Source organism: Hypanus sabinus, chromosome 3, assembly GCF_030144855.1.
Source record: "Hypanus sabinus isolate sHypSab1 chromosome 3, sHypSab1.hap1, whole genome shotgun sequence".
Lineage (NCBI taxonomy): Eukaryota > Metazoa > Chordata > Chondrichthyes > Myliobatiformes > Dasyatidae > Hypanus > Hypanus sabinus.
The window spans coordinates 130262991-130290272 of NC_082708.1; the positions used below are offsets into that span (position 1 = coordinate 130262991).

Sequence of the window (27282 nt, forward strand, 5' to 3'; positions counted from 1 at the left end):
TCAAGGCCTGACAGCAGGTAATGAACCAACATGCTTATGAATAATGTGTTCCTCCAATTTTACTCAAATGGAATGATGTGCAGTTTTACCATCAAAATGTCTAGTTTCTGTTTAGATATAAAATTGAAAGGTCATTGTAAAGGCATCTGCAATGTTCTCATCTACTTGTAAAATCCTGAAATAAAAGTCATCTGTTTAGTCTTATTTCCTTGATATTCGTATTCTCTCTGCTGTAAGCTTCACCTTCTCTATTTCCAATGTCACAGTGCTGGTTTGTTTTTTGTTCTTGCAAAGGATACCAAAATGTACAATTACAAATTTATTTTCAGGTGCATTTTTATATCTTTCATAAATAACCCAAAGGTTACGCGCGTAGAACTCGCTGTTTATGCACATCTTTAATGTTATGTCTGACCTCCTTTGAAGCTTCTTAGGCAAGTGGAGCTTTTGACCCAGGAAAGGAGAGATTTTGCATTCCATTAAATTGGATGACTATTTAAGAAATGATCTCCTGTTGTATCCATATAGAGATTTGTATACTTACCATGCTGAAATTTGGCCATTTTTTAATAGCTAGTTAATAATAGAACATAGAACACACATGGTACAGATCCTTCAGCATTAAAAATCTCTTAATTGTTCCCAATGTATCTGCTTCTACCATCACCACTAACAGCATGTTTCACACTCCCACCACTCACTATGTTGGATTTAAAAACTTGCTTCTGACATCCCCTCCTCTAACATAAGAAATTAGAGCAGAAGTGGGCCATCTGGCCTGTCAAACCTGCTCTGCCATTCAATAAGATCATGGCTGACCATGACTCATCTCCACCTACCTGCCTTTTCCACATTTCCCTTAATTCCCCTACTATGCAAAAATCTATCCATTCTGATGAAGCCTCCACTGCTGCATTGTGCAGAGAATTCCACAAATTCGGCACTCTGGGAAAAGCAGTTCCTCCTGATGTCCCCTAAATCTACTCTCCCAAATCTTGAGGCCATGTCTAGTTCTATTCTCACCTACCAGTGGAATCAACTTTCCTGCTTCTATCTTTTCTATCTCTTTCATAATTTTACATGTTACTATAAGATCTCCTCTCGCACTTCTGAATTCCAGTGAGTACTGTCCCAAGTGACTCAATCTTTCCTCATAGTCTAACTCACTCATCTCTGGAATCAACCTGGTGAACCTCCTCTGCACCACCTCAAAAGCCAGTTATCCTTCCTCAAGTAAGGAAACCAGAAATGCATGCAGTACTCCAGGTGTGGCCTCACCCAGAACCCTGTATAGTTGCAGCATAATCTCCCTGCTCATTGCTCTAGAAATGAAAGGCAACATTCCATTTACCTTCTTGATCGCCTGCTGCACCAGCAAAACAATCTTTTGAGATTCATGCACAACACTCTCAAGTCCCTCTGCAGAGCAGCATGCTGCATTTTTTACTATTTAAATAATCTGCTCTTTTATTTTTCCTTCCAAAGTGGATGACCTCGCATTTACCAACATTGTACTCCATCTGCCACTTACTTAACCTATCTATAATCTCTGTAAACTCTCCATATCTTTTTTACAATTTGCTTTTCCACTTAATTTAGTATTGTCAGCAAACTTATACTCTACACTTGGCCCCTTCTTCCAGATCGTGTATATTGTGAACAGTTGTGGGACCAGTACCGACCCCTGCGGCACACCACTCACCACTGATTGCCAACCAGAGTAACACCCATGTATCCCAACTCTCTGCTTTCCATGGCTTTGACTCCCTTTAGCCTTGGTATCATATTCTTTGACCATTCATTGTATTGCAACATGAATAATTTTGTAAATTTGGTGAATTTCAGAATCTGCTCCTAGTTCCCCTAGGCTGGGAAGTCCTGTTGATGTAAAGAAAAATGTTGAAGCCAGTAACCTTCAGACAATGTCTAAAGGACTTTCTACAAGTTTGCCTGATCTGGAATCAGATACTTGGATAGAAGTGAAAAAGAGACACCGTCCATCACCACTCAAGGTATACCTAGATTTGCCCTGAGTCACAAAGTGTAAATTTTATTGTAAGGTGGCAACACAATTCTGATATTAATACTATAAGCATGAAATTATATATTATAATTAAAAATAGTGATGTAGAACTTGAACCAAACAAAGCTTACTTAAATTGCTTTTTTCCTTTTCAAAATAGTATATTTAGAATCTTAAGTTATTTATCCATATGCTGATGGTACTGAGTGCACCATGTAATTGGAGGTGTAAGATTTACTTTTCTCTCAGGTTTTTTGTTCCTGCTGTCCATTCTCCTCACTCCTGCTCTCTACCCACTTCTTGTTCACTTTTTACTCTTTATTTCCTACTCTTATTTTTTTTTAATTAACCTTTCAAGTAAAGCCCTGGTAGGCATAGTATTCAGATGGTTTTCAAAAGAGAAAGTGTACCTTCCTTTCCTAACAGTACTCCTACCCCAACCAGGAATCTGCATTGACTATTGTAGATTCGTATGTGACCTTCTGTTGTAAGTGACACAGTTCATCAGTCCAATTACTTTCAAATACTGTGTAGGCTCTCATTCTTGGTGCAATTTTTGTATATGTCCTCTGGGGAAAAAGCAGCAACATTTTTGAAGTAGTATTATATAGTCAGTTCCAATATTAATTGAAGCAGTGTCCAAATACAAACAATTCATACTTCTTCCCCCCCCCCCCCATGTTAAACTAGCTCTGTTTTGCTTTCCAAAATTAACAGTGCATCTTATAAAGGAAATTAATTGTTTGATTTGCTGATTTGAAGGAAAGTGTGTCAACCAAACTTCAGCAAACTCACAAGCAGGAGCAAGAAGAGCAGGAGGAACTGGACTTTATGTTTGATGAAGAAATGGAACAGATAGAGGGTCGCAAGAATACCTTTACTGATTGGTCAGATGATGACTCGGACTATGAAATCGATGATCATGATGTGAACAAGATCTTGATTGTGACTCAGACTCCTCCTCATATGCGTAAACATCCAGGTGGTGACCGTACAGGAAATCATGTTTCGCGGGCTAAAATTACAACAGAACTGGCAAAAGCTATCAATGATGGATTGTACTACTATGAACAAGACCTGTGGATGGAAGAAAATGGACCAGAATATTCTATGATAAAGGTGAGCCACCACTAGTTACTGTTCGTATTTATTAGTTTATTAGTGGCCCAAGATAATGCTAAGATCATAAAGAACTATATGCTTCAAAGTCATATCAGATATGAAAACATTACCATGTAGTGGTTTTTAATTTATGTTGACCTACGCTTGCACATATTATGTTCCTCTCTTTTTATACCGATGCATTTAAATCTGCCTTAAACTAAGATTAGCAAGGTGCACATCCTTTTAATGGGCATTTTGTTGCTTATATGCTCTCTTGAAAGGAAAACTCTAAAGATAAGGCATTAGTTTGTAGTTACTGGAGATAGTTATTGTGGTGGGTGTTAATTATAGATATTTTTCTGGATTCCCAAAAAGAATAAGCACTTATAATTTGCTAAGGTAGGTTCAGTGAGTCTATTTTTCCATTTCAAAATTGTGCATTGTTGGGTAACATTAATTGATACTGCTGTCTGTTTTCATAGAAGCAGGGAGCTTAACCCTTTGGCCAGTTCTTTTTTTCCTCTCTCCAGATGTTGGAACTTGTAATTGATTGTTAGTGCTACACCGTCACTACATGCTTTGCTCCTTTGTATGTTCTTTTTCTGATATAAGCTGCTATGCATCTACAGTGACTTCACCTTTTTCTGGAATATCTCCAGTCTGTTCCCACACCTGTCACAACTGAATTGTCAATCCAGGTGAAGTCTACTCCCATTTACTTGATAGAGCCAACGATGGAAAGGAGATAAGAGGAGAGAAATTGTATATCTACCTTTAAAGCATCATGGGTTACCTGGCATATATAACGGATAAACTCTTCTCAGGCTTCCAGCTGGGTACAGGTATTTGTTTAACCAACATTTCAGTGACCAGCTCTGCCACCTTCATCAGGGTCGATGCCTAGGCACGTCTAGTCCAATGGTATATATACCTGCATCGTGCGTCCCTCCTGATTGGTTCATCCTCATCCAATCAGGTTTCTGCTGCCCCACCTTGTTTATAATCAACTTCCAATGAGACCCTCATCTTTGTTAAAATTATTTTCCTCTAGTTTTATTTCAATGGCTTCCTTCACCAGGGTGTCCCAAAAGCCGTTAGTTTTGTGCCTTCAAAGTCTATCCTAGGCCATTGCAAATACAAACTTCTGCTACTGCCGATTTCTCCAAAAAACCCAAATGGTTACACCTCCTGTGTTTCATGATGTGAGTTTCCACCAAGTGTTCCATCCTGAATATACTCTGCTCCACATTCACGGGGAATCTTGTAAACATCAGTTGTCCTGACTCTTCAACTGGCTTTGGCTGTGATTTGAGCTGCCTTATGGATTTATGGATGGTATTAATCCAGTGTTTCTTCAGGATCCATCATTGAGATCATTCTAGAAACCGGAAATATAGGGAAGACAGGTGGTCGCAATGGGTTCCTGATTGTTGTTAAGTTTCCTGGATTTTCCATTGAAAATCGTTGAAATAAAACTAGAGAAGATGGCAGAGTTTGTCATTGAAACATAAGTTAAAATCGATACCTGTACCCGGCCAGAAGTAGGAAAAGAGTTTATTCATTAAAGAATATTATAATTCTATTTAAATATATTCATTTGTGTTTATGAGAGAGATTGATTTTAAGAAGTCTGTCAAAATTAACTTCTATAGGAGATTGTATCTAGGGTTTGTATTTTTCATAGAATCGTAGATTTAGAGCATTTTGATCACATTACTAAAGTTTATTGGCCAGAATTGACCAGTATTAGCTCCAGTTGCTGTTAAGTTAAAACCAAACGTTTCCAATCAGAATCTCGCGGTAGTTTTTGCTGTTTTTCAATCCCTAGTCCTACCTTCACCATAAGTCAAATGTGCTATTGATCTGTTTGAAAAGGGGACATGGGCAAAAAGGGTACATTGAGCAAATCATTATGCATTCGATATGTTAAAGATTGACTGACAAAACTTAAATGTGCATTTTGTCAGAATGTCATAACCACAACCTGACATGCAAATTGTACCTCCTCTGTCTTGAATCGGGTTGCAATGCTCTCTCCAGCATTATTGCATGTTTTGGTATTATCAGAAATGTTGTTTTAAATGCTAATACCAGAATAAGAGTGGCAACAATATTTTTCATATCCATGTTAACTTGGACATTTTGATCACAATAGTAGATCGTGAACACATAGTGTTCACAAATATTGTTTTACAATTCTTAAGAGAAGTATTTCATGCCTCAAGGCATTTAAGAAAAGTTGGGATGGAAAAATCATGGTAATACATAAGAAAATATTAACTTACGGTTCTCTGATGTAAATAGAAATTAGTTCACAAATCGGGTCAAATTATGGAAAAATCAACCTGGAAATTGGCCATGTTTCATAATCCTTGTGGATTTGTATCATGAATAAATGGCTCTAGTCACACTGATTTGTTACTTCTCAGTTTGTGGGCAGTAAATCAAGGACAATTAAGCGTTTGGCAGTATCAGTAATATCCTAACTTTTGGAGTAACTTGTTTATAAAGAGTGTTATCATTTCTTCAGTGTTTTTCTCTTGAATGTTGCATAATTTCTGTTTCAAACAGATCCTGGTTTTGTCGTGTTACCATAAACCATAGAACACTACAGCACAGTACAGGCCCTTCAGCCCTCCATGTTGTGCCGACCCATATAATCCTTTAAAAAAAGTACTAAACCCACACTACCCCATAACCTTCCATTTTCCTTTCGTCCATGTGCCTGTCCAAGAGGCTCTTAAATACCCCTAATGTTTTAGCCTCCACCACCATCCCTGGCAAGTCATTCCAGGCACTCATAGCCCTCTGTGTTAATAAAAATAAACAACAACAAACTTAACCCTGATGTCTCCCCTAAACTTCCCTCCCTTTATTTTATACATATGCCCTCTGGTGGTTGCTGTTGGTGCCCTGGGAATCAGGTACTGACTATCCACCCTGTCTATGCCTCTCATAATCTTGTAGACCTCTATCAAGCCCCCTCTCATTCTTCTACACTCCAAAGAAAAAGTCCCAGCTCTGCTAACCTTGCTTCATATGACTTGTTCTCCAATCCAGGCAACATCCTGGTAAATCTCCTCTGCACCCTCTCCATAGCTTCCACATCCTTCCTATAATGAGGTGACCAGAATTGAATGCAATAGAAGTTCGGTCTCGCCAGAGATTTGTAGAGTTGCAACATGACCTCTCTACTCTTGAACTCAATCCCTAAGTTAAACAAACCTAGCAACCCATAGGCCTTCTTAACTACCCTATCAACTTGTGCAGCGACCTTCAGGGATGTATGGATTTGAACCCCAAGGTCCCTTTGTTCATTCGCACTCTTAAGTAATTGACCATTAATCCTGTACTCAGACTTCTGGTTTGTCCTTCCAAAATGCATCACCTCACACTTGTCCGGATTGAACTCCAGCTGCCATTTTCCTGCCCAACTCTGCAGCCTGTCTATATCCACTTGTAACCTTCGACCACCTACAGCTCCATCCACAACTCCTCCAATCTTTGTGTCATCCACAAACTTACTCACCCATCCTTCCATCCATCCAGGTCATTTATAAAAATCACAAATAGCAGGGGTCGCAGGACAGATCCCTGCGGCACTCCACTAGTCACCGACCTCCAGGCAGAATACTTTCCTTCCACAACTACCCTCTGCTTTCTTCCTTTAAGCCAATTTTTTTATCCAAACAGCCAAGGTTCCACTTATCCCATGCCTCATGACTTTCTGGATGAGTCTCTCATTTGGAACCTTGTCAAATGCTTTGCTATAGTCCATGCAGACCACATCCACTGCCCTACCCTCATCAATTTCTTTAGTTACCTCTTCAAAAAACTCAAATCAGGCTTGTGAAGCACGATCTTCCCTTCACAAAGCCATGTTGACTATCCATGAGTAGACTGTACTTCTCCAAATGCTCGTAGACCCTATCCTTAAGAATCCTTTCCAGTAGTTTGCATACCACTGACGTAAGACTCACCGGTCTATAGTTCCCAGGTTTCTCCCTATTACCTTTTTTAAACAAGGGAACTACATTTGCCGTTCTCCAGTCCTCCGGCACTACCCCTGCAGCCAAAGAGGATTCAAAGATGGTGGCTAATGCTCCTGCGATCTCTCAATTCCCACAACAACCTGGGGTGTATCATATCCGGCCCTGGGGATTTATCAATCTTAATGTTTTTAAAAAGATCCAGCACTACTTCTTCCTTAATCTCCACACTGTCCAGCACACAGGTCTGCTCTACTTCGACCTCATCCTGTTAACTTTTCATACTGCTGAAGGAGGGGTGGAAATCAGTTGGGTTGATTAAACAGATGGAAAATATAAATTAATTTAGTAACTTAAGTGAGTTGTTGGTTAGGAAACTACATTGATAGGAAAGGAGAAGCTTTATAATGTCAGGTGTAAATGTACACACAATATGCTAATGTAACAATTTTTACAACAGAAAGGGTACATCGACGCAAGACAGATGTTATTTTCAAATATTGACGTTCTATTTTGGATTATCAAATAATTAAGTTTTCATCCAACTTTTGTGGACAAGTGTTGGTTCTTTTTCTATGTGTATTTCACAGTGATCATCTGTGGGACTTTCAAATGATTGAGGTGATGCTCTTTGTCCATGCACTCTATAATGAACTTTAATATGTACAAAAATGTTCTATAGCATTTATCTCCAGTGTAACAACTGCACAATTGAATCATTTTAAGTTTTGTTTACTCAAAATATCCTTAAAAGGCACTTGGATCAATTGAAGTTGAGATTTAGTTTTGAGTTAAAATAAATCTATGACTTTCTGAAAAATAAGCAGTGAGTTAACAATAAATCTGTCTGCATAAATTAATTTAATCTTAAAATATGGATCTTAAGTAAATGAATTAGCAGTAGGGAATGCTTAAAATTAGAGAACGCTAAAATAATTATTTGCCTATTCATTACTTTTTGGAAAATCATCATGATTCTTTATCTTTAAGAAACAATAGATCATGCTTTCACATTTGTTGTTTGATTACAGTGTAATAAAATTGATTGCCCAAGCTATTTTATCATATTGAAATCTGCAGAACCACATCATTCATTTAAAGTTTCCCCAGTTTGCTGCATTTACACTTATAGAAGTCCTCATAAATATAGCTACAGCTTACAAAGAAATTAGACTGTTAGCACTCTAGTTCTTAGAGCAAACAAAAGCTAATTTTCTTTCCTTATCTAAAATATAGCAAGAAATTGAGAATTTTAAGAAGGTGAAAGTCATCAGTAAAGAGCGTTTTGAATCTTTGGCACCTGAACCACCAATTGATGCAAACCAGGAGGTTCCTCCTGCACCACCAAAAGCCCAGCAAGGTAAGACCAGAATAACCTGCAGAGAACAAAAATATAATTTGATTCATATATCTTTGTCTACGGGCGTAATGTTTTTGGGGTCAATGTTAAACACCAAATCAACAACAACAGTCTTGTCTAATGACAAGAGCACTGTATTCTCAATCACTGTATAACGTCAAATTTGAAAATTATGAATCTGAAGATTCTTCCTTTCGTGCAGGAGATCCCAACCTTTCTTATGTCATGGACCTCTACCGTTAACCAGGGGGTCTGTGGACGCCAGGTTGGGACCTACTGCCGAGGTAAAAGGACTTGTGTCACAGAGTGTTCCACCATTAATCTGAACCACTAGCTGTGATTCTTTAAATATGACCATTTGACTAATGGTGGAAAATTACTGGAAGAGAGACCCCAATAATCTCAGCTGACCTCACTATCCGCTGCAGGGTCTTGCGATCCGAGATGGTGCAATTTCCAAATCAGCAGCTGCTCAGGATGCTCTCAATACAACCTCTGTAGAATGTGATGAGGATGGGGGTTGGGAGATGGACTTTCCTCAGGCTTTGCAGAAAGTAGAGACACTGCTGGGCTTTCTTTGCTATGGAGCTGGTGTTGAGGGAACCAGGTGAGATTCTCTGCCAGGTGAACACCAAGAAATTTGGTGCTCTTAACAATCTCTACCGAGGAGTCGTCGATGTTCAGCGGGGAGTGGTCGCTCCATGCCCTCCTGAAGTCAACAACCATCTCTTTTGTTTTGTTCACATTTAGAGTCAGGTTGTTGGCTCTGCACCAGTCCGTCAGCCACTGCAACTCCTCTCTGTATTCTGATTCTTCGTTCTTGCTGATGAGACCCAGCACGATCGTATCATTGGCCAACTTGATGATGTGGTTCGAGCTGTGTGTTGCAGCACAGTCGTGGGTCAGCAGAGTGAACAGCAGTGGAGGGGGGCCCCCGTGCTCAGTGTGATGATGTTGGAGATGCTGCTCCTGATCTAGACTGACTGAGGTCTCCCAGTCAAGAAGTCTAGGATCCAGTTGCAAAGGGAGGTGTTCAGGCCCAGTATAAAACAGAGATTAGTTTTCCAACTTCAAGAAAAAAACAGCTCAATGACAGTTGAGTACATGACTAAGTTTACACTAACAAGTTTATGACATTCCATGAACTCCATGTGGTAACAGATTACTTTTCATAAATCTAAGATTGTTTAGGTACCTCCTGTACCTAAACAAAGTGATTGCTGAGTGCATGTTTGTGGTCTTCTGCTGCTATAGTCCTCCCACTTGATTCTGCACACAACAGTTGTATCGTGTGGTTACTTGAGTTATTGTCACCTTCCCGTCAGCTTGAACCGGCCTGGCCATTCTCCTCTGACCTCTCATTAACAAAATGGTTTTACCTACAGAACTGCAGTTCACTGGATGTTTTTATATTTTTTGCATCTTTCTCAGTAAAATCTAGCTACCCCATTTGGGAACAACATTTGGCCATGATCAAAGTCACTTAGGTCACATTTCTTAAATCATTTTGTGGCTCAGATTACTCATCCCTCAGTACACGCCATCCCACTGACATAACAGATCTATTAGTGTTGAGGGAAGATTTCAGTTGGTGAGAGCAATGCCAGGAAATAATCAAAATGGATTCCATGCCCTCTTAAAACTTCATAATAAGGAATATGCTGTTTGAATTGAGCATGAATTGCATTTATTTTTATGCATCTTTAAATTAGCACATCCAGATTTGCATCATTTTTGCAGCCTTGGTGCATGACAGAGTAGTTGCTGTCTATCCTGCTTTTATTCCTGTTATTTAATATTTGTGCTGCAAGTATACAAGCTTCGCAAGCTAAAGCTCAGTACTGCAGGGGTTATAAGGAGGAACAGAGGTAAATAATTGATTTGCTTTTTAATAGAATGGCCTCTCGTCGCGTGCTATGATTTGATTCTATGACACTTCATACACAGTTATCCAGATACAACTTAAATATTTAATAGTGTTCATTATTATGAAAGTTTTAAAAATTTGAATGATCTTGCACATTAAGTTTTCTTAAATATGAGTGAAAGAAACAAATTCTCTTTTAATTTGAGATTTTCCATCTGCATGACTTGCTGGAATAATTTTGGTTATTTACTCTTTATGTCTATGTTGAATCTTTTGAATATAATGTTAAATAGTTCCTCTCCTGCTGGTTCCCAGATTTCTTACGGTAAATTACTGAGGAAACTGCTATCATTTCTGACAGTGTTGTACAGCTTGTTGCATAAAATAACTTCGCTCAGCTGGGTATTTTGCTAGTTAATCTGAAATCAACTTTCTGCGATTAATGATCTTACAGTATAAAAGATCTTTGCTGATTGTTATCAAAAGCAGTATCTTAAATACGTCTTTTAAATTTCCCCTTAATATTCTGTTCAGACAAATACATTTTCTATTTTCTCCAGTCTTTCCACATTGTATCTAAGTCTCTTCATTTACTAAATCATATTTTCTTAAATTATCAGCAATTTTAATAAAATAAGCATAACTGTTTACCTACTCTGAGTCAATTTATGAATCCATGATTCTGGCCAAATTTTCTTCTTGTACTTTTTTTTGTCTTGATTGCATCCTTGCTGTGAATTCGAGGGTATTTACCCTTTTTATTAATGCAGTTTGCCATTGAAGGCTAGTTCACTTTAGGCTTAATATAAGAGTTTGACTATGCATTAAAACAAAGATATTTAACAGACCCAAATCTTGACATGTCTTAGATTATGCTGAAGAATTAGCCAACAAGCTGTTTGGTGTTCCAGAGCCACCAGCTTCAAATCTCGCCCGCTCTCTGCCTACTACTGTACCAGAGTCACCAGTATGTTCTGCCAGGACGCCAAGGACACCGCGTACACCTAGGCTACAAGATCCTAATAAAACTCCACGTTTCTATCCTGTTGTGAAAGAAGGACGGCCATTGGATATTGAGGTATAATTTTTTTTTTAATCTTGTGTGAAAGGATAAGTTATTTAAAATCATGTATTACATTTTTTACCCTGTATTCTATTTATATTTGCATGGTATGGTGAGGTTATCTTAATCAATTGGTTACTCAATTAAATTAATAGAAGAATACCAATTATGATTTTGGTTTTTATTTGGATTATGCCAAGTACCTGATTTTTATTTAAATATGTAGAATTATTATCCAGCGGAAAAGATTTCTTAATATTTCTTTCTACTATTGCTGAGAGTTGTGGAGTCCTGGGTCTCGACTAGAGTTATGTAATACCTCATTTTGAGGGGAATTCTTTTTCATTCTGCTTGCTTCAGATTTTCTCTGTCTTTTACCATCCACGTTTTTCCATTTTTGTCCTTTTTGATAAGTATTTGCAAAATAATTTCAAATATTTTTAAAAAATCATTTGTGAATTAGTTTTTCACTCTCACAGAAAAAGGGTAACATGGTCATTTTGAGGCAGTTTTATCATCACTGGCATTTGTCAGTGTCAATGTTATGAAATTAGTTGCTTTGCAGCAGTTACTAGAAGATAGAGTAGTACAGTACAGGCCTTCGGCCCACAATGTTGTGCCGACCTTTTAACTTACTCCAAGTATGTTCCTGCCGGAGTTTTATAGGCCTGCAACATTACCTCATGCTTCTGGAACTCAGATGCCTGCTTATTGAAGGGCAACACATATGCCAACTTATCCACCCTTCAACTTGAGGGGCAACTTTAAGGGATATATGGATCTCTCTATTCCTCTACACTGCCAAGAATCCTGCCATTAATGCTATTCTCTGCTTTCAAAATCAACCTGTCAAAGTGCATCACTTCACACTTTTCCAGATTGAAGTCCATCTGCCAAACCTGTCAATGTCTAATCTGCGACAACCTTCTACACTATCCACAATACAGCCAACCTTCATGTCCTCTGCAAACATACTAACCTACTCTTCCATTTCATCATCTAAGTCATTTAAGTTAAAATAGAAATGGTAAAACCAAGTAGTGAGGTAATGTTCATGGGTTCATGTACTGTTAAGAAATCTCATGGTAGAAGGGAGGAAGCTGATCCTAAAATGGTGAATGTGTATCTTCAGGCTTCTGTACCACCTCCGTAATGGTAGCAATGATAAGAAGGCATATCCTGGACATCAGAGTAGTAAATGCTTTTATACTGAAACATGTTTACTGTCGGATGTATTTTATTGCTTTACCATTGTATCCATTTGGCGCAATAGTAATCTTGCATTACATGCCTATTTAACCTCATAATCTCTCTACCTCAAGCCCTTAATGACATCACAGTGATTCGGCCCAAATACATGATACGAATGTGTACACTGAGGGTTAACTACAATTTACTGAGGCAGGAACTAAGATATTGGTAGTATTTATCTTAAAGCTGATTGTTGTTACAGACACCAAGGAAACGAAAGACACGACATAGTTCAAATCCTCCACTTGAATGCCATATTGGTTGGGTTATGGATTCTAAAGAACACAGACCACGGACATCATCTGTTAGGTAAATGCTTTTGTTGATAGGTTTAATAAATATCTTCATTTAAAAGTGATAGGTGCAAAATAGGATTGTAAAGCAATGAAAGTCTGAAGCATTTGTTAATGGCAGTATTCTAGATTGATACTGTTCTTCAAATTTTGTGTAATTGAAATACTTTATTTAACAATAGTTGTTATTTAGTGACAAATACAAAAATTTACTGCTGCTTGTGTGGAAAATTTAGTCCTATGTTGTAAAAGTAATTATAAAAATTTGTAATTATTCTATCCATTGCAAAAGAAAATTCACTTGGCAGTATTTTTTCTTTAATCTGCCTGGAAATTTTCAATTATCTTTAATCAATAAGTGTAATTGTAATTTTTAAAACATTTTTGATATAACAAGTGTTTAGCACAAAACAGAAATTTTATCACTTAATATAGGGAAATATGAAAGAACTGGCTGCAGACACAGGAAAATATGGAGCTTTAGGCCCTGGCAGGCAAAGCATGCCGTAGTACCATAATGTTTATTTTTTTAATTGAGGCAAATAGTTTTGTGCTCTGTTCTGTATCTACTTTCCACTTAAATGTTCTGGGTTACTTATACTGTATTTGTGACTAGTTTCTAGTGAATTGCAGTGGAAAAAACATGTCTTAAGGAGCAGAAAGTGGAAAAATACTAATTAACGAGCCATATGAAATCGTGGGGGACACCAGTTTTAAAGGCAAAAGTGCATGTCTAATTTTGTGGCTTTTTTTTTGTTTAGTAGCTCAAATGCCAGTCCTTCAGAAGGCACACCATTTGTTGGAAGTTATGGCTGCACACCCAACTCACTGCCTAAGTTCCAGCATCCATCACATGAGCTTTTGAGAGAGAATGGCTTCACCCAACAAGTTTACCATAAGTATCGTCGGAGATGTTTAAATGGTGAGCGTGCTTCCTTTATTTTCAAATGATAGTTGAATATTGGAGACTTACTTGGGAAGAAAGGAAGTTATTTGGCAAATAGAGCCATTGATGTTAATGCAAGTGCATATGGGTTTTTTTTCCAATTTTGGGTAACTTTGATATTAATCTTAAATAGGAAATGAACTTCTGCTGTACAACTGAAAAATAGAGATATAAATGTATTGTCATTTTGATTTGTATTATCGGGAATTTTGAGTGGTGACACGAACCTGTTTTCTAAACGCCCTCTCTTTCCCCCCCCCCCCCCCCCCGATTTTTTTTTTTTGAGAATGGGTCAGTTAGGGTCTTGTTGTTCTGTATGTCCTTTGCTGATTTAGAACTCCAGTGTTTCACGCACTGGAAAGTAAATGAAGAAGGATCAGATCCATATTTTTATTACTTTAAGAGACTAATGTGATTGTATAATTCAGAATTGTGAAGTTACTGAGTTTTGACAGTTCACAATTCTACTGTCATGGTTTAAAGAAATCATTGCACATGGTGTGTATCACTATTCAATAACTGTTTTATGCACTAGCGTGTATTCATTTTGTCAAACAAATGCCCACTGCCTTCCTCCATTCTTCTCAGTATCCTCCTCTTCATCCCTTGCATCTCATGTTCTCCATCATTTGAGTTTTTGCAAAATTATACAGTGTGAAAAGAGGTTCTTAGGCCTAACTTGTCTTTGTCAACTAAGGTTGCAACCTTTGCAACTCCCATTTGACTCTGTTAGATCCATATTGTCAAATATTTCCAAATCATGTACTTATCTAACTGTATTTTAAACATTATACTTGTACCCACCACTACCACTTACTCCAGCTGTTCTCTCTATGTACTCAGCACTCTACATGGAAAAATTTATCCATTAGGGCCTCCTTCTCATCTTAAACCTATGCACCCTAGTTTCAGACTCCCCTAGCCTGGGAAAATTCTGTGATTGTCTACTTCTTTGCTCTTCATGATTTTATAACCTCATCAATTGCCTTCGCTCAGGGAAAACATTCCCAGGCTATCAGTTTTGCCATCCTGTCCTTTTCACCGCCTACAAGGCACACGCCAAGATTGTGAAGAAGTACTCTTGACTGGATAAGGGTAGATCCAATTAATATCAAAGTTTGCCACCATCCAGTCCACTTGATGGGTACCTGTATAACGCATGAAGAGAACATAGAATGTAGCAGTACAGAACAGTACAGGCTGTTCAGCCCTCAATATTGTGTCGACCTTGATACCTACTCCACGATCAAAATAACCTGTCCTTCCTATGTAGCCTATAATCTTTCATTTTTCTTTCATCTATTAATGTCTCTAATGTATCAGCTTCTAACACCACCCCTGACAGTACATTCGAGGCACTTGTGGGTTTTTTTTAAAAAAAGTACCTCTGACATCTCCCCAAAATATTCCTCAATATAAGTTAAAAGCATGTCCTCTGGTGTTGGCCACGCCATCCTTGGAAAAAGGTGTGCATACTGCCCTGTCCATCCCGGGTAAAGCCCTCCCTACCATTGAGCACATCTACATAGAGCGCTTTTGCAGGAAAGCAGCATCTATCATCAATGTCACCACCCTCTCCACCATCCAGGCCATGCTCTTTTCACTGCTGCCATCAGGAAGGAAGTACAGGAACCTTGGACTTATACCAGCAGGTTCAGGAACAGCCATCAGGCTCTTGAACCAGAATACTGAACTGATTCCATAACCTATGGACTTACTTTCAAGGACTCATTAACTTGTGTTCTCACTGTCAGTCTATTATTTATATCTCTCTTCTTTTTCATTCAGTACTGTGCAGAAGTCTTGGGGTGGGGTGTGTGTGTGTGTGTGTGTGTGTGTGTGTATCTAGTTGTCTATAAGACTTTCTGCACAGTACTGTAGTATTTGTATGTATTGCACTGTACTATGCTGCCAGAAAGGAAAATCATGATGTATGTGAGTGATGATAAACCTGATTCTGATGTGGGTCTCTGTTGTGGACTATGAATGGGAGGGAGAGAGTGTGGGAAGCACTAGAGAGACCTGTAATAACCAGTAAACCAATTGTTTGGAATCAAATGACTTTGCCCTGGTATCTCAACAGTGTATGCCTGCTCCCCCTCCCTGACACTCCTTCTCAGTCACCTGTTCTACAGTACCATTATTAGCACAGTTTGTTTTCTTTTGCACGTTGGTTGTTTGTCTTTGTGTGCAATTTTTCATTGATTCTGTTGTTTGTATTTACTGTGAATGCCCGCAGGAAAATGAATCCCAGAGTGGTATCTGGTGACATATATGTACTTTGATAATGAATTTACTTCGAACCTTGGGCTTAGTTCTCTAGATCCCGAAAATTCTTCTGAATCCAAGCAATGTAAGATAAAATGTCTGAAAATGGCAAAATAAGTATTCTATTAGCTACTTCATATTTCAGTCAAATGTAAGAAAAAGAATGTGGCTCTGCATTTGAGGTTACAGTTGAACTTGAGTCAAGAATGTCAGCATTTTTCTAGGTTTTTTCAGAATATTTCTTAAATGATACAAGTTTCATTGCATCTTGTTTTTCAGAGAGGAAGCGATTGGGAATTGGGCAGTCCCAGGAAATGAACACACTGTTCCGTTTCTGGTCCTTTTTCCTCAGAGATCACTTCAACAGGAAAATGTATGAAGAATTTAAGCAGTTGTCTCTTGAGGATGCAAAAGACAATTACAGGTATAATAATTAATTGTCGCAAATTCAGTCTGCAGTAAGGAGCAGCAATTCTTCCTGATTCAAATCAAAATGGAGATTTTAATCCTTCCATCACAACAATTTGGAGTTATAGGGCACATTTAATGGACTGATTCACTGGTTTAGTTTACAGCAGAGTCTTAACACCAAGATCAGATCCGAGGAGGAGATAAATTGCACTGAAAGTTTAGAGTTTATTAAAGACCAAAGTAGCAGAATTAGGCTATTTAACCCATGGAGTCTGCTCTGCCATTCCATCTTGATAGATTTATTATCCCTCTCAACTTCATTCTTTTTCCCCAGAATCTTTGATGTCCTGACAAATAAAGAAACTCCTCTTTAAATATACCCAATTTACTTGGCATCTATTCATCTGTGGTCGTGAATTCTGCAAATTCACCCTCTGGCTAAAGAAATTCGTCCTCATCTCCATTCTAAATGGACATCCCTCTATTCTGAGGCAGTGCCCTCTAGCCTAGACTTCCCTACTATAGGAAACATCCCCTCCACATCCATTCTGTCCAGGCCTATCAATGAGATCTCCCTTCTTTTCCCCCCACCCCCACTAAAGGCCCTCAGCCATCAAATGCTCCTCATATGTTAACCCTTTCACTTCCAGAGTAAGTCTTGTTAACCTCCTCTGGATCCTCTCCAATGCCAGCACATCTTTTCTTAGATAGGTGCCCAAAACTGCTCCCAATACTCTCAAGTGCAGTCTGACTAGCATTATATCTTTGATTTTATATTCTAGTCCTCTCAAAATGAATGCAAGCATTGCATTTTCCATCCTTACCTGACACAACCTGCTAGAATTCTGCAGGAAGATTCCCTTTGCACATTTTTTTTTCTCCATTTGGTTAGAAAATAGTCTATATTTCTATTTCTTCTGCCAAAGTGCATGACCATAGCCTTCACTACATTGTATAGCATCTGCCACTTCATTGCCCAATCCTCCCAATCTGCCCTGCAGGGCTCTTTTGCAGACTCTTTGCTTCTCAACACTACCTGCCCCTTCACCCATTTTCATATAATCCATAAACTTGGCCACAAAGTCATCTATTCCATCGTCCAAATCATTGACATGTGACTTGAAAATAAACAATCTGAACTCCAACCCCTGAGGAACATCACTAGTCTCTGGCAGCCAACCACAAAGGCCCTATTTATTCTCGTGATTCCCCATTACTTATAAAAGGGAATCATGGGGCTTAAGTATGAGTATAAAGCCTGACTATAAAACTTCATAGATGTGTGAAGAAAAAGAAAATTAATGAAGACTTGACCTCTTGTTTTATGATAGGGAGCATGGAAGTGGCAGACAAATTGAATACGTTACAAAAGAGGATACAAATAGCCTCCCAATAAGAATTGGGAAACGTAAGATTTAGTGAAGTGGAGGGACTGAAGAAATTCAGGGTGAGTGGGGAATTAAGAGTTAAGGAAATTGATAGGATTGAAGACTAATAAGTCCATAGAGGAAGAGTACTAATAAAAATAGCAGTATACATCGTTGATGCATTGAAGGTCACTTTCCAGTGTTCATTGGACTGGATTGGTCCTTGTGGATTGTAGTGTAACTACTATAACCTCATAATTTGGAGGGAGTGGTATGAGGTGAGCAGAAAGTAGGGAAATCCAGACATTGATAGTGGGGAATTATAGAGTCTACTACTAATTGTGTATCAGTGTTTGCGGCCATGACCAGATTGATTAGTCAGATCCTGACAAATTTATTGGAAGCTTTGGGATATGTAGGTAAAATTGGATATTGTGTATTGGAGTTTCAGAACATTGTTGACAAGGTCTCATACAATATTGGGGAGCAAAGGTAAAGCACATGAAAATAATAGATGGAAAGCTGGTTGCCAGATGAGAAAAACAGGGGAATAAACAGGGCTCTTGAGTGGCAGGTTGTGACCAGAGGCATGCTGCAGGGTAAAATATCTTGGACATAGCTATTTAGAATATATTTAAATATGTTTGTGTGTGTGTGTGTGTGCATAGAGACATACAAATTAAATACAGTGCATTCCAGTTAATTGGGCCATCGGTTAATCGGGGCAGCTGCTTATTTGGGATGAACAAAGAATAAAAGCCAATCAATATTCCCTTTGTTTATTTGCATCACCATGCCGCTTAATTGGGGCAGGAGACTGTGAATGAACAGTTTCTAACTAGCGTCTGACACATTCACTTGCGTGGTTGTTAGACACTACACCATGCTTAGAGCAGTTTTTAAGTAGCATTAGTTGTGTGTTTATGTTCAAAATGCAGTGTTTTTGTCACCGATACAATTCTGTGAGAAATAAACGGTAAGACAATTGAGGATTGTTTTGCATTCAGAAGCCAGAAATGGCTGGAGTGAAAATGATACTATTTCATTACTTCAAGTTGGGAACCATTTTTTTAAATTGAAGTTGTCAACAATGAATGTTATAATAACAATGAAGATTTGGAAGAATCAATCAAAAGAACATGCCAGCCTAATTCCTCTATATATAACTGCAGGAAACTAATACACAGTTTTATAGTACTGTAGTAGTTTAACAGTGTTCTAATTTGTTCTACATTTCATTTAAATACATGTTTTTTTATTTAGTTAAATACATGATTTGTTATTTAGTTTGTCTTTTTATAACTTTGTAACTCTTTCCATAAAACTTCAGATAATTGTGTCAGCCACTAAAATGGGCCAAAATGTACTGATCCCAGTGTGTCTTAATTAACTGGAATCCACTCTACTACCAAATTTACAATAACATAAGGCTGCTTATGAGTGTGAGCTGTGAGAAGAGTTGTGTGATTTGGAAAGGTTTACTGAGTGGGCAAATGCAGAGTCAATAATAATGTATTCTGGTTAAATGTAAGGTCATCCATTTTGGTGGCAAAAATGAAAGCCAATTATTATTTGGGCAGTAAATTAGGAATTGGGGTGAAAGAAGTCCTTTGTTCCTCAATCAGTGAGAGTAAGTATGTAGATGCAGCAGGTGAATGAGAGGCAAATGGTGTAATGGTCTTCATAGCAGGAGATGATCAGTACAGGAACATTTGTATAGGGCCTTGGTGTCCATGCCTTGAGCATTGTATGCAGTTGTGATTTCTTATTTAGATAAGGATGTTTTTGCTATGGAGAAGCTTCACCAGGCTGATTCCTAGAATGGCAGGATTGACATTGTAGAGAAATTGAGACATTTAGTTTAGAAGAATGAGAGCTGGCCTCTTTGAATCAGGTACAGGGTACTGATTGTGGATGGTCAGCACGTAGTATTGAATGGTGAAGCAGGCTCAAAAAGCCCACTTTTGCTCCTATGTTTATATGTTTCTATTTAGCCATATAACTTTTTAACTTGTATGCATTGTCTGTTTCCTTCTGTCTGCAATTCATCACTTGGAAAATGGTTAGCAGTCATGGAAAAATATGTATGGAAGTCTATTTGTCTTGATAGATAATAAAACAGGTTCATACTCAGCTGGATGTAGAGGAGGTCTTTGTGAATTTATAACAGTTTCTCCTTCAGTTCTTGGGGATATAACTTTCATAAGACCAAGTAATGATTGTGTGAAAAATTCAAGTAGTTGTGTAGAGAAATTATGAAATTTCACTGGACTAGGCGAATGAAGTTGAAGAAATTTACAGCTTTAGTGCAAGTGGTATGTCAAAGTTACTAGCTGGGAAACCTAAATCCAGTGCATTGTTCAAACCTAAATACTCGAGGCATCAGAGGTATCAAGAGATTTCTGTTGCACTGGCAATTTATTTTGTTTGGTTGCTTTTCCTTTACCCATGCAGTTTTTATTCAGTGAGTTGCCACTCTGTCATATAGAGTCAAAATATGCAGTTGCAAGGTTTGTTTTGTTTCTGGAGTTTGATCTTTTCAAAGAGTTCTGTCCAAAATAATGCAACACCTTTCATTGTCCATGCTGTTTAAATTGTAACTTGCAAACACTTGAAATGTTCAACCTGTTTATCTACAGTGATGTTCTTTTTCCAGGTATGGGTTAGAATGTCTTTTTAGATTCTACAGCTATGGTCTAGAGAAAAGATTCCGGTATGACATATTCAAAGACTTCCAGGAGGAAACAATAAAAGACTATGAAGCAGGTAACCCATGTTCTAAAGAAATAAGCTTATAAATAACGAATTTAGAGGATTTATAGATATACACAATGGAAATATTGTGTTTAGAAACTATTTCATATTGTTATGGAAATAAAAATGTGAAGTCTATAACTTCAGCTATTAGTATTTCTTTTAAAAGGTGCATTCTAATAAATAATATCTTAGGTATTAATATTCTGACTTTTGGGTGTCTTTGATTTAGGTCAGCTTTATGGTTTGGAAAAATTCTGGGCTTTTCTCAAGTACACACAAACTAAGCATTTACCAATTGACCACAAACTTCAAGAGTACCTTAGCAATTTCAAGCGGCTTGAGGACTTCAGAGTTGATGTGAGTTTTATGATATTTTCTTTGTTACATGGTTGTTAGAGAAAGGAATTTGGCAGCTGTTGAATAATTTTAAAAATGCCCACTTTTTATTGTAAATTAATCTGTCCCCCTCAATTCCACATTGATTCCATGGGCTGCTAGAGTACACCCATAGTGTACACTCGGTACCTATTTTGATATCTTGGGCCCCTCCTTACCCAAGGCCTACTAGCGGATTAATGGCAAAGATACGGCAGTCTTGCATGCAGATACAGTGGCATGCAAAAGTTTGGGCACGCTGGTCAAAATTTCTGTTACTGTGAATAGCTAAGTGAGAAAAAGATTACCTGATTTCCAAAAGGCATGAAGTTAAAGATGACACATTTCTTTAATATTTTAAGGAAGATTACTTCTTTATTTCCATCTTTTACAGTTTCAAAATAACGGAAAAGGGCCCGAAGCAAAAGCTTGGGCACCCTGCATGGTCAGTACTTAGTAACACCCCCTTTGGCAATATCACAGCTTGTAAATGCTTTCTGCAGCCAGCTAAGAGTCTTTCAATTCCTGTTTGGGGAATTGTCGCCCATTCTTCCTTGCAAAAGGCTTCTTGTTCTGTGAGATTCTTGGGCCATCTTGTATGCACTGCTCTTTTGAGGTCTAACTACAGATTTTCAATGATGTTTAGCTCAGGGGACTGTGAGGACCATGGCAAAACCTTCAGCTTGCTCCTCTTGAGGTAGTCCATTGTGGATTCTGAGGTGTGTTTAGGATCATTATCCTGTTGTTGATCATTATCCTCTTTTCATCTTCGGCTTTTTCACAGACGGTGTGATGTTTGCTTCCAGAATTTGCTGGTATTTAATTGAATTCATTCTTCCCTCTACCAGTGAAATGTTCCCCATGCCACTGGCTGCAACACAAGCCCAAAGCATGATTGATCCACCCCTGTGCTTAACAGTTGGAGAGGTGTTCTTTTCTTGAAATTCTGCACCCTTTTTTCCCAAATGTAGCCTTGCTCATTGAGGCCAAAAATTCTATTTTAACTTCATCAGTCCACAGGACTTGTTTCTAAAATGCATCAGGCTTGTTTAGATGTTCTTTTGCAAACTTCTGACACTGAATTTTGTGGTGAGGATGCAGGAAAGGTTTTCTTCTGATGACTCTTCCATGAAGTCATATTTGTGCAGGTGTTGCTGCACAGTAGAACAGTGCACCACCACTCCAGAGTCTGCTAAATCTTCCTGAAGGCCTTTTGCAGTCAAAAGGGGGGTTTTGATTTGCCTTTCTAGCAATCCAACAAGCAGTTCTCTGGGAAAGTTTACTTGGTCTTCCAGACCTGAACTTGACCTCCACTGTTCCTGTTAATTTCTTAATTACATTATGAACTAAAAAAACAGCTGCCTGAAAATGCTTTGCTATCTTCTTATAGCCTTCTCCTGCTTTGTGAGCATCATTTCTTTCAGAGTGCTAGGCAGCTGCTTAGAGGAGCCCATGGCTGCTGATTGTTGGGACAAGGTTTGAGGAGTCAGGGTATTTATAAAGCTTTGAAATTTGCATCACCTTTGTTTCCTAATGATGATTGTGAACAAGCCATAACCTTAACAAGCTACTTAAGGTCTGAAACCTTGGTAAAAGTTATCTGAGAGCTCAAATCTCTTGGAGTGCCCAAACTATTGCATGGTGCTCGTTTCCTTTTTTTTCCCCACTCTAAAATTGTACAAAACAAAAATAATACACTAATCTTGCTTAAAATGTTGAAAAGAATGTTTCATCTCTTCTCTTCTCTCTCCTTCCTCCCCCCCCCCCCCCCCGCCCAAACCAAATCTGTGTAAACTTGATATCCTTGTTTAGTAGGCAGAATAATGTTTGAGTCCTAATTCCGAATTATTTCAATCATATTGCTTGGTCTTACTTTTCTCCAGTAGGTTAATTAGCACTTACTATCTTATCAGAGTCTGGTTGATATTTATCCACAATTTTCCCCTAAGATTCTCTGTGACTCCAGCACTTTAGTACAGTCTGATCTATTTAAATGGGTTGACTGCTTGCTGTATTCAGCTGAAATGTGCTTTTTAATTTTCTGCTTTTCAGGGCATAATTAATTCTACTTCCAACTTGTTAATGACATTGCTATTTATTTCTTAGCCTCCATTTGGTGATGAGGTTGGTCGAAAGCGACGTTCTTCTGGAAATGATGAGAGTGGTCGCAGAAGACATCTATCAAACTCTTCAAGTAAATCAGTAAATGCTGCTAAGCCCTTACTCACCAGTCAGCCTCAGGTCTCAACAAACCCTTCCAAGTGGGATACATCTTCTGGGAAATCTGAGAATAGGAGCCAGAGTACTGCTGCCATGACTACCACTAATCTTGAAACACCTGAGAAATAGATGTGTCACATCTCCCTGCTTCTACAAATCACATCAGTATTTTAAGCTCAAGGACCTTGTTCAGTTTTTTTCAGACTGCCTCAATGAAAAAAAACTTGAAAATATTAATTTTACTTTCAGTTTTGGGGGGTGGGGAAACCTACTAAGTCTGTTTCTTTTGAGCTTTCAGCAAGCTGTTGGGAGGGGAGCTTGGAATTCTTAAAATTTGTTACTCCCCTCATTTTGATTTCCAAGATGACCTTGAGCTACTGTTTACAGAAACGCATTCCTGCAAATATGCAAAAATTACACATTTGAATTTTGGGATGCCTTAGATTTCAATGAGGATTTCTCATACTTCTTAAAGAAGAAAATTTTATTTTTTAGTCCATTACCATAGTGCTTTTGCAGCCAGTTCCTCCTATAATTATTATTAATTATATATGCCTATATCAAAGTACAAATTTATTGCTGGGATGTATACAGTTGAACTTAGGTAGATAGAAAAAAAAATCTGGAAATTAAGCTTGCATCCAAGATGATATGACCAGGGCTGCAACATAATTTAATAACTTAATTAACAGTGTTGAAAATGGTTGTGCATCATCCTGGATGCAGTGTGTTCTAGTTTTGAAACAGATGGTTACATAGTTACTGACAATTTAGCGGAGATTGTTACAAATGATTCATATAGACGGAATTGTTTGGGCTTGAATGAAAGCAGAACTAAGGAATATGCGGCTTTTTTAAAATGGTCTTTGAATCACTAATACCTTGCACTGCTTAAAATACCTACTGCATCTTGATAGACAGGTCAAGATAAAATTGCAGATTCTCATTTCAGGAGGTACTATGTGGCTTGGGAGAGGTGGTGTGGTTTTGTTTCATCACTTTATGCTTATAGTGTGCTTTCAGTGAAGCACTACAATTGATTTGTAATTTTCTAATCCTGTTCTATTGTTGTAAAATGTTCAAATTTTTGTGGAAAATTTACAAAAAAAAGTGCTCATTTACTGAAGTGATTTTGTTTAATTTTGCTCTTAAGAATTATTAAGACAGTGACATTATTTTAAATTATACTTAGCAAGATGGTTGTGGGCTGCTGGTTTATTTTGAAAGGTATTCACATCTGTGAAAATTACTGGAAAATCTTCAAAATTTGACATGTATTTTAAATGTATGCTATTAGGAATAGTATCCTAATGCATCCAGTGAAACCAATCTATTGGTCTTCCTATCTGTTCAAACTTGAATATAGGAAAATCTGAGCAGTACTTTGATTTACTGCTGGTAATCAGAGGGCTAGAATGAACAGTAGCAGTGTGGAATCCACATAATTACCATTTATAAATATGCTACAGCTGTACATGTTTTAATTTACTGAAATATCACACACATACCTTAATGTATAATCTAGGCTTAAACCCAGCTGAATGGAGTAATTGTAAAATACTTAGGTGAAAGATTGTATATACCATTCAAAGTAATCAGTTTAGAATATTTACCTAATTTTTTCATCTAATGAAATAAGTGTGCACATCTAGCATTAGCGTGTGTAATTGTGGCAATCTTCCCAACTTTTATAAAAATGCATATAAAAACAAACAAAATGAATCAGAAAATATAACTGGTTGCACTGTGATTCTTTGGAGATTTGTTTCAATGAGGAAGCTTGGCAATGCCTAAGTTTTGCCAGTGAAAACATGGCTAAGTTTTAAAAATGTAAAATGCATATACCACTTTTCTTTATTTGAATGTATTGCTTTCACATTGTTTTAACATCCCTGCCCCTTTTTAAAATCTTCCCTTTTGAATTAAAAGCTACAGCAAGTGATTTTTTGTGTGTGCCAAAGCTCCTCGAACCAGGCGCCGGTGGGTGGAAAATGTAACTGTGCCTTGGTTTCTGATTTTTGCTTTCTGATGAGGAATTATTTATGTTTCACTGATGTACCAACAAAATCAGCATGTTGAGTTTTCCTAGTCACTGTTGCAGTCAGGTAAATGAACAGCAGTACTATGAATGGTATGTATACACAGAAATCTCAACACTTTGGCCATCTTTCATAAGTCTACAGGTTTCGACAACTATCAGGTTTAATTGATGTGTGTATTTTTTTAATTTCCTGACATCACATTAATTGTGTCATTCTACATTTATGTGTGAAGACTTGAAGTGAAAATGCATGCAGTATGGCAAAAATATTCTGGATCTTTTAATAGTTTTGATTTAGCTCACCGAGAACAAATATATCAAATAAGTATGTAGTACATTAAGCTATTAACCTAACAACTTGCTACATTTTACATATATTAGAGCATCACTTGTACATATAACAAATGACTTGAACATGTATATACAAATCATTACCTGCTATTTTTGTGTATTTCATTTTATTGTTTTAAGAATTTATAAAATTTACAATGTAAAACCATATCTAAATGCCCAAATCTAGTGCACAATTTTTTTAATTGCAAGTTTTATTTTGATTAGGGTAAATTCTCTATAATAGTCTTCAATGCATTACAGAAGAATTAATTGCTTTTTGGAAGAGGATCTCATTTGCAACACTGCTCTTGTTTCTAGTGTCCAAGCTATTGAGTTATGGTGTATTTTATGAGTTTTACAGTTTGTATATGTCCTTAAAAGCTGTGTTGTTGATTAACTGTTCAAAATGGGTGGATTTAAAGTAAATTGACCAAGAACAGGGTAAAACCAGACTTCTCCTAATTCCTAGGGTCAGAAACTTCAAACAGGATATGTCAATGCACAGAAAGGACTGAGTTAACCACTTGAAGATGAAAGTGGTAACGGACTTCTGGATTACCCCTAATTTTGTGGACTACTTTTGTCCTTTTATGGACATAGACCCAATCCATCTATCCAGGCTTTTTTCCCTTTTCATTTGTTTTTTAATATTTTGAGAATTTTAGTTGCACATTGAATCTTTCAGGAAAATTTTCTTACACTCAATTGTAACCATTGCATCAAAATTTAAAATGGGTACAGGACAATTTCAAAAATAAAGCATTATTTCCAATTACTAAAGCCTGAATGCATATTTCAGGGTATGGCTAAAACCACATTTTCTTTTTGTTGCAATAAAAAGGAAAATATGCCAGTATTACACTCTTGCCCTAGCTGGAAATGACCTAAAATTTGGAATTTCACTCCTCAACAAAAACCTACATAATCCACTCCACCCCACTTTGAGGCTTAGTAGTAGCTGCCACTGACAGAAATCCAACTGGGGAGCACTGTAAGTATAATCTGTTATTTTGCAATGAATAGTTCATCCAATTCTCTAAAGATCTCAATGGTCTGGAGAAGTGTAATAGGGCGCTCAGACTGTAGCTTGGCTTCAACTGCCACACTAAACTATGCAAGATACAAGTCCATTTAATGAGTACCCACCATGATAGTGTAAATGTGTAATGTATTTGGTGTTACCTCTCAAGTGGGGCATCATTCCATTTGGGTCATGAGTATTTCTAACTCTAAAATCCTAGGACATATAGGAGTTAGTTCACTGCATTCTCTGCAGCCATTTAAGATGGTGCATCATCAACTTCCACAATGCAGCAAAGGTAGGGGTTCCCAACCTGAGGTCCATGGACCCCACAAATAATGGTAAGGCTCCATGGCATACAAAAGAACCCCTGAACTAAGGAATCTGGGGATTGGAAAAAAGAAAAACCATCCATCTCAATTCGATATTTAAATATTCAGCTTCCAATAATTTTAAAAGTCTTTACGACAAAAATCTTTTGCTATCAAAAATCTGGACATGATGTTTATTCAGTCTTTTTGTGAGATCAATGAAAAAAGGACCTTGGTCTTAAATGGCTTTTGGGATTTACAATGCAGTGTGCACCTTAACTA

General features: G+C 37.6%; 1 protein-coding gene across 5 annotated transcripts in view; it reads left to right on the top strand.

Moving 5' to 3' along the window:
* The window catches only part of LOC132391653 (la-related protein 1B-like), a 63742-nt gene extending 37868 nt beyond the window's left edge, over window positions 1-25874 (top strand). For 4 of the 5 annotated variants that reach the window (XM_059965115.1, XM_059965116.1, XM_059965117.1 and 1 more), the window contains exons 11-20: window positions 1846-2012; window positions 2786-3142; window positions 8353-8476; window positions 11213-11421; window positions 12860-12966; window positions 13712-13872; window positions 16444-16588; window positions 20599-20708; window positions 20929-21056; window positions 23181-25873. In XM_059965115.1, coding sequence (XP_059821098.1) covers window positions 1846-2012; window positions 2786-3142; window positions 8353-8476; window positions 11213-11421; window positions 12860-12966; window positions 13712-13872; window positions 16444-16588; window positions 20599-20708; window positions 20929-21056; window positions 23181-23423 — 1751 coding nt within the window. In that variant the 3' untranslated portion in view covers window positions 23424-25873. Of the gene's footprint in view, window positions 1-1845; window positions 2013-2785; window positions 3143-8352; window positions 8477-11212; window positions 11422-12859; window positions 12967-13711; window positions 13873-16443; window positions 16589-20598; window positions 20709-20928; window positions 21057-23180 lie in introns of all 5 variants that reach the window. The other variant, XM_059965119.1, reaches the window with a different exon arrangement.
* The last annotated feature ends 1408 nt before the right edge of the window (window positions 25875-27282 follow it).